We start from the raw sequence: 19,880 nt of genomic DNA on the forward strand, positions 1-19,880 counted from the left end.
ACTTTAACTGAAGAAACCTCAGGAGGTATGAGCCACCACTACAATAGCTTACACTATGTTTGGCGATTTGTGATTTAAACCTAAAAATTTTTTGTAAGTGCATATATATCCATTCAATTATCAATTCGCGAAAATTTAACTTTTTCCAATAACGATAAATTAATTTTGCAGAAGTATTGAGTTATGAAATCTGAAGTACGTACCTAATAACTATGGTTTAAAAAATCTCCTTCCAGATGCCAATCAAGGCTTTAGATTGAAAATTCAACACATACCTAACGTTAACTGTCAAAATTCCATAACCTACCTTGACGATGAATTATTTTGAAAACTGGTCAAGAACTTTTCACGCAAAAATTCTTGTAAAAAATTCATATGCTTAGCTGAATACATCCTCAATATTTTGTATAGTTTCCTGATGGGAAATGCTCGAAGCGACCGATAAAACGATTTGACTACCCTCATTTTTCCACGTCTGCTAAAACGAACTATCATTGTGGATGACAGTTCAGAGTTGTGACAGAGAAAAATGAGGAAAATTACATTTCGCTATATTTTAACGCTTCCTGGCTATCCAGACGTAATCCAGCTTCTTCGGAAGGGACTAAAGCTGAGTGACAGCGCGTGGTAACTCCGTCAGTAGGAGTTAGCCGCTTGTCTGTAACAAGACTGATTGCTTTGTCTGAAACAGCCGACACTGTCATAACTATTTGTCACTCTCATATTTTTAATGAATTTCGATTTGCCGGAACGGGCTGGGAATATTTGTTTCGCGAGTTGAAGGATGAGTAATGTTTATTGACCTTTTCCGCGATGGATTCGTTTTGCTGTTCTTTTTCACGACCGGGATGTTTGAGGACCTGATTAGATTAGAGTTGATACGATTTTATCGATCGATGAAGCCTGGAAGGGATTTTTATTTTTCGTTTTATTTTTATTCTATGAACAAGAGAAATATGAAATATTCTTGCAATTCGAAGAATTCAGAGTTGGCTTTTCCAAAACAACCAAAAAGTTTCGGAAAAGTCCGTCATAACAAATACAGGAGTTATTCAAAAATCAATGAAAAAGGAGATGAAAATCTTGTAATATATAAATGCTGCAAATATCCACTTCCATATAACAATTATCCTTTACCATTAAAGATTATCATCAACAAAAAAAAGGTCAACCATAATTATAATTGATGTAAAATGGCATGCTAAACTGTGGCTGATTGAGTGCGTATGATAAAAGCAGAGCAATAATTTTGAACTATCTCAATATACAGAGTGAGTCTTTGACTCATACAAATATTTTAATAGTAGAAAGAATCACTTTTTTTACAATTTTTTCCGAATCGGCTCAGTTTGAAGGAAACAGGCTGTTGGAAAACCCTAAAAAATTTAATCTCACAAAAGGTGTTATCGAATGAAACAAATTTCGGAATATAGTTTTTCATTCGTTTGATGAATCTTTTTCGAATACAAGATATCACCCACGTCTTCCAGTTTTCTCATTATAAGTACCATAAAAATACCAAAAATTCAAAGAACCCAACTCTTGAAACTGAGTTGAACGCCATCTAATGAATATTTGAACGTTTTGTAAAATGAAAGTATTCTTTATATTTTCTCGTATAATGCTCCGTTTTCGGGTAATTTTAAAAATTGTGTACTTTGGCTGAATGCAACTCTTTTAAAAGATCCACAGATGTGTAGTGTCACAGATTTAGCTACTTATTATGAATGTAATTTTGTTTTTTCAAGGCTGGCACAGCTCATTATGAGAACTCAAAATGGCTATATGTTTTTATCAGGGCCGAATCGTTAAAATGGTATAGGAAGAGAGTGTTTTTTTTTACCCCAAGAAACTACTGTTAATGCCCGATCGTGACTAGGCTTGCCTGACTCGGCTTTATCGGCGGATTCTGTCCTAGTCGCTGGCGACAACATGCGGTCAGAAAAAGGAACTCTTAGTCTGCCAATCATCACAATATAACATTTTCCAAGTCGGACGCGCCAAAAGTTTTCTCGACTAAAGTTGTCCTCTGTAATATCGCCGCATTTATCGCACCATTTGTTATCTCTATTGAAATCATCTACTACTTCCAGAGTGATATTGAGCAACTTTGAGTGCAGTGACTTGAGTATTCTCTATCAGCGAGGTGATAACCACGAAGCTTTTACGAAGGGAAGGTTAGTTTTTTGATTCCCTTTCCGTTGGAACCCCCTTTCTGTTACCATGCAAGTGGAGATTAGCCTAGGTTTCTTCTTAAGCCTGTTGGTTTAAGTAATAGCATTGTCACATGTTCAGTTGCTCAATATCCACAATAATTATAATCTGAAATTGGTCGCGAACACATTTGCGGACAATTAGTTAAGATGTTTCTATGAGTCAAAGGCTCAACCTCTATGTTTGATGCTCTGTGACCTAGTGCAGAACTAATGCTACCAATTCGCTATTAGTTTCATAGGATCAGTTTTTTTTATTCGACGAGCATATTATGATGGCTATCGTTCACGAAGTGAATAATGGCTCATAAATCAAGTGATTATTGACTGCTTGAGGGACAATTGTTGACAAAACCTGAAAGAACTCACTAACCAACAAAAATTTTTTATTACTGAATACATTTTTCTGGAAGAACAATCGATCAAAAAGTTCGGAATGAAGATCTCGCCAACAGTCCCTGCCTATGATTGAACACTACCCTAGAATTTTTAAAGGGTAATCAGTCCATCCGCAAACAGGGTTGACTGATCCGAAGTCATGCGTGATTGATTCATCTCTCTCTCCACTCGCGGAGCTGCTCAATCCATCCATCCGAGCAAACAACAGCAGGAACGTCTGACAACGCCGCAAGGTGCGTTGAACGCCATAGAGATGATGGATGACACAAATGGAAGTCCCTAATGACCAAGATATCTTGCTCGCATTCATTCCCGGCTTAACTTCTTGCCAGCGCGTTTATCATCCGTCCTCTCGCAGAATGTGCTGCCAGTTATTAATGACCAAATCAGATACGACAGCATTGTTCGTCTTAGTCAATCAATGTCCATACCTTTGCTCTCGCGAGGGATCTAATGAACTTGATGACGTGTAACGGTCTGGATATCAGGTTTCCTCTGTTCCGAGATTCCTGATTTACTTAACTGGAAGAGTTACTGATTGTTGCTTCGGAAATATTTTGTTCAGATGAATTTCAGTGAAGGGGACAAGATTGGAACTGCTTAAATGAAAGGAATGATTTGCCATAAATAATATGGGTCGTGTCGTACACTCAAACAAAGAGAAAGTATTCACTTTTTTATGTAACCTGAGGAGATAGGGGCATTATACTCTGCTCAACAGTTGTTAAAGATCACATCTTTATTCGTGGATTTTGTTAACTTATTCAGAAATTTAGTTATACATTAATTGTAGTAAGCTGCATATGGTGGCATGAAAAATCATGTGGTTTTTGTTGCTAAACCTATCTTCTCTCGTTTGAATGCTTGAGTTCAATTTGAATTGACAATTATAGATGAAATAGAGGCAATATCGATGCATGAGTCGTGCCGAGAAGACTTTTGGCTCTTGTGCACCTCGTCAAAGCATACGGTGGATACAGAGAAGATTTACCCATCGAGGAGAGTCCCTGCGGTTGTGTGGTTAGTCTAGCTCAGAAAACAACACAGTAGCTTAGTTCATGAAGAAGGTTGCCAGCGCACTACAACAGCTGCCCAATAGTCTTTTGATCATCAATGCTAGGAGGATCCCACTTATCTGGCATCTCGTCTATAAAGGGTGAGTCTTTGACTCGTACAAATTCTTTAACAGTAGATTTTTGAGATCAAAAGAAACACTTTTTTCCTTTACCATTTTTTTCCAAATCGGCTCAGTTTAAAAGATACAGGCTGTTGAAAAACCCTGAAAAAATTGATTTTCAGTTCTCACAAACGATTTAATCGAATGAAATTTCAAGGAATTTCGGAATATAGTTTTCAATTTATTCGATGAATCTCTTTTGGTCGCAATATATCAGCCACGTCTTTCAGTTTTCTCATTATCACCAATTCGTAACATAAATATACTAAAAATTTAAAGACCAACTCTTGAAACGCTATCTAAAGAATATTCGAAAGTTTTACGAATTAAGAGTATTCTTCATATTTTCTCGTATAATGAACCGTTTTCGGGTAATTTGAAAAATTGGTACTTTGGCTGAATACAACTCTTATTAAAAGATCCACAGATGTCACAGTCACAGATTGAGCTTATTATTCTGAAGTTAATGTTATTCTGAAGGTAATGTTGTTTTTCAAAGGGTGGCACAGCTCATTATTAGAACTTAAAATGGCTGTATGTTTTTATCAGGGCCGAATCGAAAAAAATTGTATAGGAAAGGAGTGTCTGTTTTGACCTGAAGAATCTACTGTTACTGTCCGATCGTGAATAGGGTTGCCCGACTCGGCTTTGTCAGGCGGATTTTGTCCTAGTCGCTGGCTACACCATGCGGTCAGAGAAAGGAACTCTTCGTCTGTCAATCATCACAATATAACATTTTCCGTGTATTTCAATGTTCAAAAATAAAAAATATCTGTGAAATTCAAAAAATTGGGTATTTTGACCGAATGCACTTCTTAATGATCCACACATGTGTAGAGTCACAGATTTAGCTCGTTATTCTAAAGGTAATTTTGTTTTTCCAGGGGTGGCACAGCTCATTATGAAAACGCAAAATGGCTATATCTATTTATCAAGGCCGAATCGAAAATGGTATAGAAAAAAAGTGTTTTCTAACGCTTTTCTGGTTATTTGGACCAATTTATTCCAAAATTCCACAAATTGTGATATAAAATGTATGCCTCAAACAATAGAATGCTTGTTATTAACTCGTGGGGAGCAAAAGATATCTGACTTTACCATAACTTCTATGAAACTCTTCGTTCATTCATTCTTCTTCCATTCTTTTCTGAGAAAAAAAGAATAAGAACTAAACATACTGGGCCTGTTCCGATATTGCTGGTTTTACTGGTCAGTAATCGAATAACAATAGAACTCGAACGACTGGGCCAATAGGCATCTTCTCTGAAATACTGACAGTACTGTTCAGGAATATCGGAACAGACGGACTCTATTATCTAATCAAACTATTCCCGAAATGAATTGAGGAAAGGTCTGTGATCCCAATAACTTGTTGATCAGTGTTGCACTACAAAAGATTTGTTATGGTTCTCATGAACGATTTGAGGATCTGGGCCTGAGATGACAATAACTGCTAAATTTGAAAAGATTTCATTGTATGGTTCTGGAGTTATAGCTAACCAGAAGTTCTGTCCAAATTCATTAATAAGCCAGTTTTATAAAAACGGAGAGCTCTAGTCCAGATTCAATCTTTATTTTCTGGCTCTCCTAATTATAAACTTATGTTCAGTTATGCGTGGACCTCCCTGTATGGTACAGTAATTTTCGTGGTACCAAATGAGACATAAATCTGGCTGTCGTCAAGATTTATCAATCGTAGAAAGATCACCCAAGAAATTTCCTATATCCGTTAACCCCCAGATCATCCTATACCTTCTCAACCTTCTTGGAATTACATATTGTTCCAAGCTCCCTGTCTTACTTTCAATTATCGTTCATCCCGAAGCCTAAGTAAATACACACTGGCCACAATCGTCACTCAATTAACCTGTTCAAACAGCGGATATTTGTTGTTGCGATGCCTACAAATGGATGTTTCAGAGGAAATATCACCCATGTGAGCCTCTTGCCGAGTTTTATGCTGTCGACGACATGGGTCACATAATATTTGCTCAATTAATGTGCCCTCAAGTTGTCCATGAACGAAACATGGGTGTAGGCGATAAGCTGCTCTATAGAATCATAATGACTCATTGGGGTTGATTTGTGTTTGTCTTTGCGATAGCGAAATCTGTTGATATTAGGCTACTCTTGGTTATTGCCTTACTAGCTTATGCTGAATGGGGAATTCTCCTCAATTTGGGTTATCACAGCTTATGCAAGTGTAAACTTAATAATTATGAGATTCGTTCATGAATTTTTCAAATACACCGCGAAAACTATTCAAAATCATTCCTCACATATTAGGTTTTAAAATTTAAATCGTTTCGTTTCTGGTTCACGATTTGGCAACAGCGCCTACTAGGAAATAAAAAAAAACAATGGCTTGTTCATAAAATAACAGCTGTTGATTTACAGTCATCATAAAGCGCGTACTCACTGGCGAGCCTCAACAGCAACCGGCCATTAAAATCACATAAAATTTTACGACCTTCCTCGTTCGTCACAGGCTTCATAGACAGGCATCTTTGTCTATCTCATCAAGATAGTGTATTTGTATCAACGCATATTTCAGTCGATGTTGCCAACTTGTGCAATAGAAACGAAACGCTTTAAATTATAAATACCCATTTTTATTTTTCATTTTTCAGTACTTAAAATTTTTTTTTTGGGGAAACGGTTGAAATGATTATTTCAAAATGTGACGTTTCGAAGATATTTCATAAAAAATACATCATTTTCGTCAGAAGGAGTATTCCCTATTGTCTTTCAATTAAGTCTTCGGATTAATTAAGTAAGTAACTAGTATACAAATCAGGAGTTGTATTTTAGACTAGTTGTAGGAAATTTTCGTTGGTCACCGGCCACCCTGTATGACGAAAATGAAAAATAACATAACTAACTTAGAAGTGAGAGTAATTGAACCATTTCTGATGAAGGGTGACGAAAAGGAAGATCCCATACAGGAAACAATGAGGGTACAATAATTGTTTCGCGAAATAATTGTATTTATCATCCCTTGAATATTTTAATGGGGGGCGCACATACTGTCAGAGCGTTATGATAAATGATCCGACATGTGTGTAATGGGAAAGTTTATCTGCATCGAACAGAGCTGTTCATTCATCGTTATTTTATATCTATATTCGGCGTGACAGTGATGTATGGTGTGTGCACTTATTCATCCCCGGGGGTGGTGTTTGGGGGGCGGCAGGGCGCTGGCGTCACTCCACCGTGACGGCCTGATTGATTGTTCCCAACAACAGCTACTACATTCGCTGAATAACACAATTTTAACAGTTTACAGGTTTGTTATTTCCACCCGTCTGTCCTCCTGTCATATCCCCGATGAAAATGTAGATGTATTCGGACTGGCACGACTGGATTTATTCTCTGTCGATTCGTTAATGCCAGCAATGCCATCAGGATCTAGAGGGCGTTTCAAATGAGAGTGCAGGATTTGAATTGTTAGCCATTTTGGATGTCATAATGACACATTGACTACGACGTATGGGAGGTGGTAAAAATGGAGTGTCACACGAGAGAACAACTCGTCCTATTTGTTCAACATTATTATCAAAATGATTGGGGAGGAATCAATACACCCAAAAACGTATTTGGTGCGATCTGAAAGACGATCCATGTAAGGAAGTGAATGCCTCGTGCTATCATGAACATATTTTTATGCTGCAGATGGACGATATGGTGATGAGCAGTGGTTTCAGCAGGACTGACATACTGATTTGAGATTTTTGGACATTTTCTTATCGAAATATCATGTAGGGGGAGTCCGGGAGACTTGCTCAGGCAGGAGACTTGAACCACCTCAAATATTTCAATTCAAATTTAGCGCTACCGGTATTGTAAATAGCTCGCGACATACTCGTAAAAAAGGCACAACTAGTGGAGGCTCTATTTTGGCCGCCATCAAAACAGTTCGGGAGTGAGAGGGTTGAACGTGATTTTGTTGTTATAGGAAGTAAGAAATTGAATAAATATTGTTTGATACACAGTCTGAAATGTTTAATAGGTGCCTTATGTCATTTAGTTTTATTGGGTTCATTGATTAATATTGTTCCATGAACGATGAGCCTTTTTAATAATAGTTTCAAGAAAACATCTGTTGAATAGGCTAAAAGGGAGTGCGGGAGACTTGACCCATGATTGGGAGACAAAATCAGTGGTCCAAGTTTCCCGCACTGAGCTTAGATCATAGTCATGTATAAATATGAAATATTATACATAGGTTCAAAAAAGTATAAAACATCTCGGAAATACGTGAGAGTAACTCTGAAATAGAAAATATGTATTTCATACGCTGATATATCTAACTGATATATATAACCTTGACATAGACAATTGTTGGTCATTGTAAATTGTTTTCTTTCAGTGTTTTTCCTGATAAACAAAGTTATGGTCAATTCTCTCTCGCACCCTGTTCAACTATCCCATGGGTTAGGCAGACATTAGCCAATTTTCGGATCTCACCATCACTCTACTATTATCTATCGTAACCGAGATCGTAACCTATTTGGGCATGATATCTTGACGCAAAAAAAAAAATTTGTTGCTACCATTTACAGATACAACTTACGTGGCTTAAGAATGAAAAGGGGTTAAACTCTCCCAGACTCCATACGAAAACAAAATCTATATCAACATTCTGCAACAAAATATGTATTCGAGCTGATTGTCTCATTAGCTACAAGAGGTGAAATTAAAAAAATCCCTCGTTTATGTTAATTTTATGACGAGGCTGTAGACTTATTGTATGTTTTTGACATATACTGATGTGTATTATGTATATATTTCCAAATAAGTGCAAAAATTCTTTTTTTATTTTTACTGATAAAAATGATATTTCAAATCAATTCTTTTCACCATTAAAATAGCATAAAAACAGTACGATAACTTTTATATTGAAAAGAAACTCTACCTTTTTCCAATTATATTTTTCGCAGAGAAGACTCGCTTCTTTTTCAATATGAAAATCACTATGTTGCTTGAATATGAATTTATTATTTAATAACAATATTGATGTTTTAACAGTTTTCTCTAATTTTCGAAAAAAATTATAGCATTCACAGCTTTAACAAGCTACAAGTTATTGTTTTCATCAAATTCTAGCTAGCATTTCATCATCTTCACTTCAATAATGAATTGCCAACCATTATTCATCATCATGTGTCTCATGCGTCGTCCAATTAAAGGAATTAATTATTCCATTTCGTTATTATCATTTGTCTCATTATGCTAACGAATATTTAATAATCTTTTTTAGCCGTTGAAACCAGAAGTTCTTTTATCGTGAAGTAATTTTTATAGGATCGTAAGAAACAACATTGGGGATTTCAATGATTTATTCACAAAATTTTCCGTTGTTTAACACATTCATGGAACTTTCAGAACGTCATTTTCTCATACCAGCCAAACACTGCTAACAAAAATAAATTATGTATTTATATATGAGTTGAAATACTCGTAGGATTTATTGCGTTACAACATTTTCAATTGTTCCATCTAATGAGGGATTTTTTAGATTTCAACTATTCATTCGATTCAACTTTGTTTTGAAAAATTTGTTTGAATTTTCGGCTCTATAATATGACGTCATAATTCATTTTATGCTCTACATAGTCACTAGTGACAAAATTCCTACGAATTTTGGAGAGTCCTCGTGTGGGTACCAACTTTACAGATATCCTTTTAGTTTTTAGGAAAGAGCATGTAGGTAGGTATAGAGGAGAGGAACTGAAAATTCACAATATTATTGGGTGTCCCTACTTCAATGAATAGATAAAAAAAAGCTTGGATCCTTATCTCTTGTCGGCATTTCTCTTGTGATCGGAGACAATTGCTTAAAGGGGCAAATTGGGCGTTTGGCAAAAGCTGAAACGGTCCTCTGTTGTTTGCCCATTTAGCGCCGTTGAGTTCTCCACAAACAGTTCCAATTGGAACACAATCCCTCTTCAAAGCGTTCGGAACCGTTCGTACGTGAGAGTTTAATTGTGTGTCGGAAGTGTTTGAAAGATCTGTCAGTGTTCGATAATGTTCAAAGTTTTTGTAGCATTCCTGGAATAGAGGGATTTTTGGGTCGGTCTTCTCACATACTTATATAGACTGAAAAATTTAAATCCTTTCAAGTTTGTTACAGCTCTAGTTATATAAAGGGTCTGGCGAACTAAGCTACCGTAAAAATAATTGGTTTGGTTTTGAAATTTTTGCTTCTCGTTATGGCCAAATACCAAGAACACCAGTAAGCTGTGTATTTTACTCAGCATCCTCCTAATTCTCACATATTTTATCATGAAGCCATGACCTCCCCTTCGAGAAATATTTATTGGAAATTATTGAAGATTTTGTATCAGCTAACACCTTCGAAAAATTCCCAAAGGGATGGGGTCACTTAAAAATTCGTCAAGACCGAACGGTTGCACCAAGCTCCATGAAATATTGAAATTTCGAGATTTCTTTTACTACAAGAGTTTCTCCTTCGGAATATTCATCACATTTAGATCCACGTTGATTTTTTTGGGAGATATGAGTGTCGGTCGAAAGTTGACATATGAAAAATCCCAAAAAAATAAGGTCAGTTAAAGAATCGTCAAGACGGAACGCCTGCACCGAGCTTGATGAAACATCTGGATTTCCTATTACTAGAAGAGTTTCTCTTTCAGAATATGTATCACACTTAGATCTACGATGATTTTTCTGAAAGATACGCGGGTCGAAAGTTGACCTGCAAAAAATCCCCAAATAGATGGGGTCAGTTAGAAAATTTTCGAGACTGAACAGATGCAGCGAGCTCGATGGAATTTCTAGATTCATTACTAGAAGAATTGCCCTTTTAGAATATGTAGCACACCTTTAGATCTACGATGAGCTTTCTGAGAGACGCCTGTTTAAAATTGGCCTTCGAAAAATTCCTAAAAAGATGGGCTCAGTTGAAAAACCCTCAAGATCGAACGGTTACACAGAGCTCGATGAAATTTCGAGATTCATTACTAGAAGAGTTGCTTTTTTAGAATATATATTACACTTACATGGATCTACGCTGTTTTTTCTCAGACATACGCGTATCGAAATTAGACCTTCGAAAAATTCCCGAAAAGATACGGTCAGTTAAAAAATTGTCAAGACCGAATGGTTGTACCGATATAATTTAGAGATTCAATACTAGAAGGGTTGCTTTTTCGGAATACTTATAACATTTAGATCTAAGATGTTTTTTTGAGGGTTTTGGATATTGAAAGGCATCTTTCTCTGCAAAATGATTTTTCCATTAAAAAAAAATCGGATAGTGTTCTCCAAGTCACCCGAAACTCTTATATGATATATATAATGTATAATAACACATCGTTAATTACATGTGTATTCCTGGAGTACCTACTTATCTTGTCCTGCCGATTCTCCTTAGATTTGTTGTTGTATACGAACCGTTCATCTATAAGGGTAAGGCGAGAAATTCATAAACAAAAATCGTACTACGATCTCTTTCGATCTAATCATTGTCGGGCACATCCGAAAGATTAAACTTTAATGGACTTTCCGGTTGAAAGCACAAACTGTCTATGAAAAACCCGCCAACAAAGAGCATTTAAAATGAGTGCAACTCGTCAATCTTTTCAGATCTCCCCAGCATAAAAGAGTACTAGTCATGGTGTTTAAAGTAGCTTTCTTTGCCTGGCATTCTGTAATCTGAGCGGCGTCAAATCACTATTATTATGTGGTGCTACCGTGTGACAAGCTCAAAAACCCTCTTCAGTGTGTCGAGGTGGATGTCAGGCATCAACCAGGACTGTATTTAGTTCGATAGTTTGGGCAGAAGGTGAATTGAAGCGAAAATTTTCAATTTCATCATGGTTGCATCTGTTGCTCACCTACAAGGCTTGTAGATTTAGAGGGGCCCACCCACATTTATTCAATCTATCCTGAATATTTGTCGAATATCTGTTATACTGTAAATGTTGGTGAACTCGCAATACCACGGATTTTCTTCATTGTCACTGAAATTTTTTTCGTTCAGTTGCTTTCCTCTCAGAATATGGGAATTTAGTACCTATTTATTTCTTTCACTACAGCATCTCGTTTTGTCAGATAAAAGCAAGGGCTTTCCTACGAGGGGGGTAAAGGGGGTAATTAGCCCTCCCCCCGAGCACATAACGAATTCGTTTTTTGAAATTTTTCATATGAAGAAATTAAGAAAAAACAATATCATAATGAAATGGAAAGGTGAAATTCCTTTTACTATTTTAAGAAAAAAAATATGGGACTGCAAATGCTACCTAGAGATACCTACAGGGTGTTATTTGAAGTCTTTTTGAAATTTCATTTGTTCTTTCAATTACTATCACTCCAAAAGTGAAGGCTGCTTACCAATAGATGTAAACAAGGACTTCATATTATGTAAAGTTTTATGACTGAGTGTCAGAAAAAATTAAATTTTGCTTTGACTTTAAGATCTGGGCTTTCTTCAATATAGTTGGGGAGCCGACGATGCTAACGGTATTTACTCAAGCGTCGTGGCGACCTAGTGGATTTTGAAGATTAGTTGGTAGAAATAAAAAAAAAGGTTCTATGACGTATGCACATTCAGCGGTGGGGAAAGCGTTTGCAGGTTCTTAAAGATTTAAGAAAAAATCGTCAAGGGTACATACTCGAGCGTGTCAGATTTAGATACTGTATATGCCCTACGTGTCTCTGATAATAAATTAATGTTCAGCTGACAGTTTGCGTGGTGGGCTGGCCGTACGAAAGAGTTGAAAATGGTGAAAAAAATTGTTTTTTAGGGCGTGTCAGATTTTAAGGGGATATGTTAATTATACCCAAAGGAAAATACTTTTCAAGGGACTGACAATTCGGATGTGACGCAAGGCTACAGCGGTGCTTTGAGAATGCAAAAAATCGTTACTTCTACATATTCAAGTTCGTCTGATTTTCAAAAAGAAGGTTCATCTCGTTATTGCAGACGTATTGATCCATTACTCTGACACTGATCAAAGGGGGTTTTCCTAATCTGACAGTTTGAAGATGATAACAAGGCATTTTTTTAAATATCTCCCTTCCTGTACCTCTAATGGTTTCTGTGTCCATCACGAAAGTTGTAGATAATGAAATTTTATAAAACTTCAGTCTGAAGCAATTTTACATACTCTTAACCGTTTTCGAGTTAGAGGGCGATAACGGTGAAGAGCTTAGGCGCACATGCGAAAGGCCAAGGTCAATGTAGAAACCCACTCTAATGTACAGGGTGGGCAAAATTCGTTGTCTACTGAAGGGATCTCGAGAACTATAACAGCTAGAAGAAAATGGATGACACATTCTCGAGCTCTTTTTTCCTTACTATTCCAAATCTGAAAACAGATCTAGCCTAACGGTCATAGATTTTGAGTTATGAACGAAAATTGAGAAATTGTCATTTTCAATGAAGCTGAATAACTCGCTTATGTGAACTCGTATTCGAAATTCGTTGTTACATTCTACAGGCACTTTTTTATGAGGAAGTCAAATATGATATTAGGAAATTTTTCGATCCAGTCATCTTCGAGATACGAAAGGGATTTCCAATTTTTCAAATGTAAACAATAGTTGAAAGTTCTTTCATCTTGCTGCAATTTTTTTGCTGATTTCAAAAATGTATCATATGTTGCTATTCACATGAATGTTACACGAGAAAAAAATTGAATTTTTTTCCTGCTTTTCGATTCTCTATTGAATTATAAGAGGGCTGGGTTACCATAGTAACTGTTTAATATGCATTATATTTTGTGAACCTTAGCCTCTTTGACTGAAATCAGGGATTGCTGAATAAATATTTCAATGATTTCGATGAATTTGCCATCGTTTGTTCTCGCGATGTTTGGCATGCTCATCTTACGATGGTTCACAATTCGAACACTACCGTTGACAGAAGTACCTGTTTTTCATCATCTTACTTCTTCAAAAATTATAATTATAGACAGCTATCGTATTTTATTTATAATATTACTGACTCTTAAAGTTTCTTTCATAAATAGAAAAACGATAATTTACTAAATTTTCTTTTTTAATAATCAGATGAAAGTCTTTTACTCTCTTTAAAAGGATATCGATCTCGATATCGATATATAAAACAAATAATTATTCGTCAGTCTGTGATTCCTATCGCAGAAGGCATTGAGTTCACTGGGGATTTTGTGGAGTTGACGAACCATAATGCATTTTCAACGGTCGCTATGGTTACGCCAGCCTACTGAAAATTCAACAGTGAATCGAAAAGCTGGAAAAAGTATTGAATTTTTTTTCTTAAGTTATATTCATGTGAATAGCGACATATGATACATTTTTGAAATCAGCAAAAAAATTGCAACAAGATGAAAGAAGAGGAAAGAAAAAAGTCTATAAAGCACTTCAGTGGTGGAACCTTGTATTCAAATCATCCGGTTACATGTTTCGGCTTGCGCCATTATCAAACCAAGGATTCTGAAAATTGTTGCTTGTAAGTACAGAATATAAGGTTGAGCAAAAATTAAGAAAAGGTGAAAAACAATAATCTTACAATTTAGTTAAAATGCTCACTGAAACTTACGATTTAAGGTTCCATTGTCATATGATAAACATCAATCAGAAAAGTCACAAAACAAAAATAAAAATAAAATATATACGGTCAAAAGGCATAATAATATGGGACCCCAAAACACAAGAAAAGACAAACAAAACAAAACACAAACAAACTGACGTTCGTGCTGACAAATTCTTCTTCTTCCAGCCAAGGTTAACTCAAGTGTTCAATTTTCTCGACGATACAGTGGCGTCCCCCGGGGGGGATCAATATAAGATTTTATATGTGTCTTTCACGTTGTTGGTCAACATCGCATTTAGTGTCTTGTATTCTGTGTTCTTAAGGTGTTTAAAGATTTCTACCTCCTCTAGAATTTCCTGTTTGTAGCCAAAATCGCAGTGATGAATAAGTTTGGTGTTCTCTTCAATATCGAACCTATGTCCTTCTTCCCTTATGTGACAACCGAAGATAGATTTATCGTTGTTTGGATTTTTAGCACTATTTAGATGTTCTCTTGTCCTCGTTCGAATGGATCTGCCACTCCTGCCCACATAAACAACGTTGCAGCCTGGTTCACCGCACTCCAATCTGTAGACGCCCGGTTTGTCCAAGTTATCAATAGGGCTCTTATTCTTAATTATGAATTGGCTCAAGATGTTATCAGATTTAAATGTTACCTTGGAGTTTTCGATCTGTCTAATTACGTTGGCGATTTTATGTGAAATGCCGCCATAGAAAGGGATGCAGCAGTATTTATTGTTCGAAGGATCTGAAGTCGACAAGTGGGGTTTTTTCATGCCTTGTTTCTTCCTTCTCCTGTCAATTAGCCTGTCAATGACATCCGGATGGTAACCATTCTCCCCCGCCAGATACCTCAGGGTGTTCACCTCCTCACTGTAAGCATCTTGACTCAAAGGAACATTGAGCAGTCTAGTGATGTATGTGTTGAAAGCCGCCATTTTATGGCCCATGTAATGGCATGAAGTTTTGTTGATTTTGGTGGATGTTTGAGAGGGTTTCCTATATATACTAAAAGTTAACTTATTTAGGTGTCTACTAATTGAAAGGTCTAAAAAGTTGATCCTCCGTTCTGACTCGAGTTCCAATGTAAAGTTGATGTTCATATGAAGTTTATTGATCCACTCATGGAACTCTTTTAGTTCTTCCTCACTACCAATCCAAGCTATCAATATGTCATCTACATATCTGAACCAAAAAAGAATTTTATCCTTGAAAGGATTGTTCGGTATGAAAATCAGCTTCTTTTCGAAATATGACATGAAGAGTTCTGCGAAGAGAGGGGAAAGGCAGTTGCCCATACTCAAGCCTTCCCTTTGTGTAAAAATTTCTCCTTCAAAGTTGAAAAAGTTTTGTTGAAGGCATAATTCTGTGAGTTGGAATACACAATTAGTCAAGTCGTCGGACATCGAAGAATCAATCAACTTGTTTTTAAATATCTGCAATGTCTGCGGGACTGGTACTGTCGTAAACAGATTGCTCACATCAAAAGAAGCCAGTATAGTGTTGTTTGGGATTCGTAAATCCTTAATTCTACTAATTAGATCCAAAGAGTTATCAACGCTGAATTCCGACTTGAAATTGATGGCAGACATTAGAAGCTTATTCAGATGTTTTGACAGTTTATAGGCTAGACTGCCACAGAACGAAACCACCGGTCTGATAGGGATGCCTTCTTTATGGATTTTCGGAAGACCATACAGTCCAGGGGTGGTGAATGACATAGGCATAAGTGACCTCCAGTTGTTGCACAGCAATGGACCAAGGGATGAAAGTTTATTCTTAAACTTAGCGTTGTATTTGTTAACATTTGACCTCGTTGTCTTGTTGAAACCGTTGTTGGAAAGGAAATCATGAACTTTGTTGATATATTCAGTCTTATTTAGAACTACTAAACAATCACCCTTGTCTGCTTTGGAGAAAAACAAGTTATTGTCCTTAATCTTTTTAGAGATAGCTGTGAGATTCCGTTTAAGATCAACTATATATTTTGGTGTCCTGATTCTGGACTTCTTGAATTTGTCTAAGATTGAAATAATATGACTACGAATTATATGAGGATTAATCACTCTGTTGGATTTCAGGAAAGTCTCAACTGCGACGACCAGTTTTTCGGTGATCATTGACTTATTATAATTTGAGAAGGAGAATTTTAAACCCAAGCTCAACAGTTTGGTTTCTGATTCGTTGAACGTCGTATCTGACAAGTTGAGTATTGGCTCTTTGAACTTTATTCCATTCTTAAGAAAAACACTTGAGCTTTGAGACATGTCCTGCTTTGACAACTTATCAATTTTTTGTCGTTGGATTCTAGTACTTTTAAGTTTGAGACTGTGGAGTTTTGACTTGTTGTGATGAATTAAATTGTTGAAAGCTCTCTCCGTCATCTTATCTCTAAGTATCCCCGTAACTATACTCAGTTTCTTATTATTTGTGTAGAGTCGGCTGTACCATTTCCTAATCTCCCGACTCTACACAAATAATAAGAAACTGAGTATAGTTACGGGGATACTTAGAGATAAGATGACGGAGAGAGCTTTCAACAATTTAATTCATCACAACAAGTCAAAACTCCACAGTCTCAAACTTAAAAGTACTAGAATCCAACGACAAAAAATTGATAAGTTGTCAAAGCAGGACATGTCTCAAAGCTCAAGTGTTTTTCTTAAGAATGGAATAAAGTTCAAAGAGCCAATACTCAACTTGTCAGATACGACGTTCAACGAATCAGAAACCAAACTGTTGAGCTTGGGTTTAAAATTCTCCTTCTCAAATTATAATAAGTCAATGATCACCGAAAAACTGGTCGTCGCAGTTGAGACTTTCCTGAAATCCAACAGAGTGATTAATCCTCATATAATTCGTAGTCATATTATTTCAATCTTAGACAAATTCAAGAAGTCCAGAATCAGGACACCAAAATATATAGTTGATCTTAAACGGAATCTCACAGCTATCTCTAAAAAGATTAAGGACAATAACTTGTTTTTCTCCAAAGCAGACAAGGGTGATTGTTTAGTAGTTCTAAATAAGACTGAATATATCAACAAAGTTCATGATTTCCTTTCCAACAACGGTTTCAACAAGACAACGAGGTCAAATGTTAACAAATACAACGCTAAGTTTAAGAATAAACTTTCATCCCTTGGTCCATTGCTGTGCAACAACTGGAGGTCACTTATGCCTATGTCATTCACCACCCCTGGACTGTATGGTCTTCCGAAAATCCATAAAGAAGGCATCCCTATCAGACCGGTGGTTTCGTTCTGTGGCAGTCTAGCCTATAAACTGTCAAAACATCTGAATAAGCTTCTAATGTCTGCCATCAATTTCAAGTCGGAATTCAGCGTTGATAACTCTTTGGATCTAATTAGTAGAATTAAGGATTTACGAATCCCAAACAACACTATACTGGCTTCTTTTGATGTGAGCAATCTGTTTACGACAGTACCAGTCCCGCAGACATTGCAGATATTTAAAAACAAGTTGATTGATTCTTCGATGTCCGACGACTTGACTAATTGTGTATTCCAACTCACAGAATTATGCCTTCAACAAAACTTTTTCAACTTTGAAGGAGAAATTTTTACACAAAGGGAAGGCTTGAGTATGGGCAACTGCCTTTCCCCTCTCTTCGCAGAACTCTTCATGTCATATTTCGAAAAGAAGCTGATTTTCATACCGAACAATCCTTTCAAGGATAAAATTCTTTTTTGGTTCAGATATGTAGATGACATATTGATAGCTTGGATTGGTAGTGAGGAAGAACTAAAAGAGTTCCATGAGTGGATCAATAAACTTCATATGAACATCAACTTTACATTGGAACTCGAGTCAGAACGGAGGATCAACTTTTTAGACCTTTCAATTAGTAGACACCTAAATAAGTTAACTTTTAGTATATATAGGAAACCCTCTCAAACATCCACCAAAATCAACAAAACTTCATGCCATTACATGGGCCATAAAATGGCGGCTTTCAACACATACATCACTAGACTGCTCAATGTTCCTTTGAGTCAAGATGCTTACAGTGAGGAGGTGAACACCCTGAGGTATCTGGCGGGGGAGAATGGTTACCATCCGGATGTCATTGACAGGCTAATTGACAGGAGAAGGAAGAAACAAGGCATGAAAAAACCCCACTTGTCGACTTCAGATCCTTCGAACAATAAATACTGCTGCATCCCTTTCTATGGCGGCATTTCACATAAAATCGCCAACGTAATTAGACAGATCGAAAACTCCAAGGTAACATTTAAATCTGATAACATCTTGAGCCAATTCATAATTAAGAATAAGAGCCCTATTGATAACTTGGACAAACCGGGCGTCTACAGATTGGAGTGCGGTGAACCAGGCTGCAACGTTGTTTATGTGGGCAGGAGTGGCAGATCCATTCGAACGAGGACAAGAGAACATCTAAATAGTGCTAAAAATCCAAACAACGATAAATCTATCTTCGGTTGTCACATAAGGGAAGAAGGACATAGGTTCGATATTGAAGAGAACACCAAACTTATTCATCACTGCGATTTTGGCTACAAACAGGAAATTCTAGAGGAGGTAGAAATCTTTAAACACCTTAAGAACACAGAATACAAGACACTAAATGCGATGTTGACCAACAACGTGAAAGACACATATAAAAATCTTATATTGATCCCCCCCGGGGGACGCCACTGTATCGTCGAGAAAATTGAACACTTGAGTTAACCTTGGCTGGAAGAAGAAGAATTTGTCAGCACGAACGTCAGTTTGTTTGTGTTTTGTTTTGTTTGTCTTTTCTTGTGTTTTGGGGTCCCATATTATTATGCCTTTTGACCGTATATATTTTATTTTTATTTTTGTTTTGTGACTTTTCTGATTGATGTTTATCATATGACAATGGAACCTTAAATCGTAAGTTTCAGTGAGCATTTTAACTAAATTGTAAGATTATTGTTTTTCACCTTTTCTTAATTTTTGCTCAACCTTATATTCTGTACTTACAAGCAACAATTTTCAGAATCCTTGGTTTGATAATGGCGCAAGCCGAAACATGTAACCGGATGATTTGAATACAAGGTTCCACCACTGAAGTGCTTTATAGACTTTTTTCTTTCCTCTTCATACCCAGCACTTCAAAAAAAGGGGATTTTATGAGATTTTATGAGATTAAGATGAAAGAACTTTCAACTATAGTTTACATTTGAAAAATCAGAAATCCCTGTCGTATCTCGAAAATGACTAGATCAAAAAATTTATTGATATCATATTCGAATTCCTCATAAAGAAGTGCCTGTAGAATGTAACAACAGATTTCGAATACGAGTCCAAATAAGCGAGTTATTCAGTTTCATTAAAAATGACAATTTCTCAATTTTCGTTCATAACTCAAAATCCATGAACGTTAGGCTGGATCTGTTTTCAGTTTTGGATAAGTCAAGAAAAAAGAGCTCGAGAATGTGTCGTCCGTTTTCTTCTAGCTGCTATAGTTCTCGAGATCCCCTCAGTAGACAACGAATTTTGCCCACCCTGTACATTCATCGCTATATATCTCAAAAACGTTTGA

General features: G+C 36.5%; 2 protein-coding genes across 2 annotated transcripts; one reads left to right on the top strand and one right to left on the bottom strand.

Annotated features, from left to right (window-relative positions):
* Positions 1-14,574: 14,574 nt before the first annotated feature.
* On the bottom strand, positions 14,575-16,713 carry LOC123315998. The gene has a single exon (XM_044901909.1). The coding sequence runs from the start codon at positions 16,711-16,713 to the stop codon at positions 14,575-14,577; it is 2,139 nt and encodes a 712-aa protein (XP_044757844.1).
* A 136-nt stretch (positions 16,714-16,849) lies between these two features.
* LOC123315999 lies at positions 16,850-19,042 on the top strand. Its single transcript, XM_044901910.1, has one exon. The coding sequence runs from the start codon at positions 16,850-16,852 to the stop codon at positions 19,040-19,042; it is 2,193 nt and encodes a 730-aa protein (XP_044757845.1).
* Positions 19,043-19,880: the final 838 nt, after the last annotated feature.

The sequence above is a fragment of the Coccinella septempunctata genome, chromosome 6 (assembly GCF_907165205.1).
Source record: "Coccinella septempunctata chromosome 6, icCocSept1.1, whole genome shotgun sequence".
Classification (NCBI taxonomy): Eukaryota; Metazoa; Arthropoda; class Insecta; order Coleoptera; family Coccinellidae; genus Coccinella; species Coccinella septempunctata.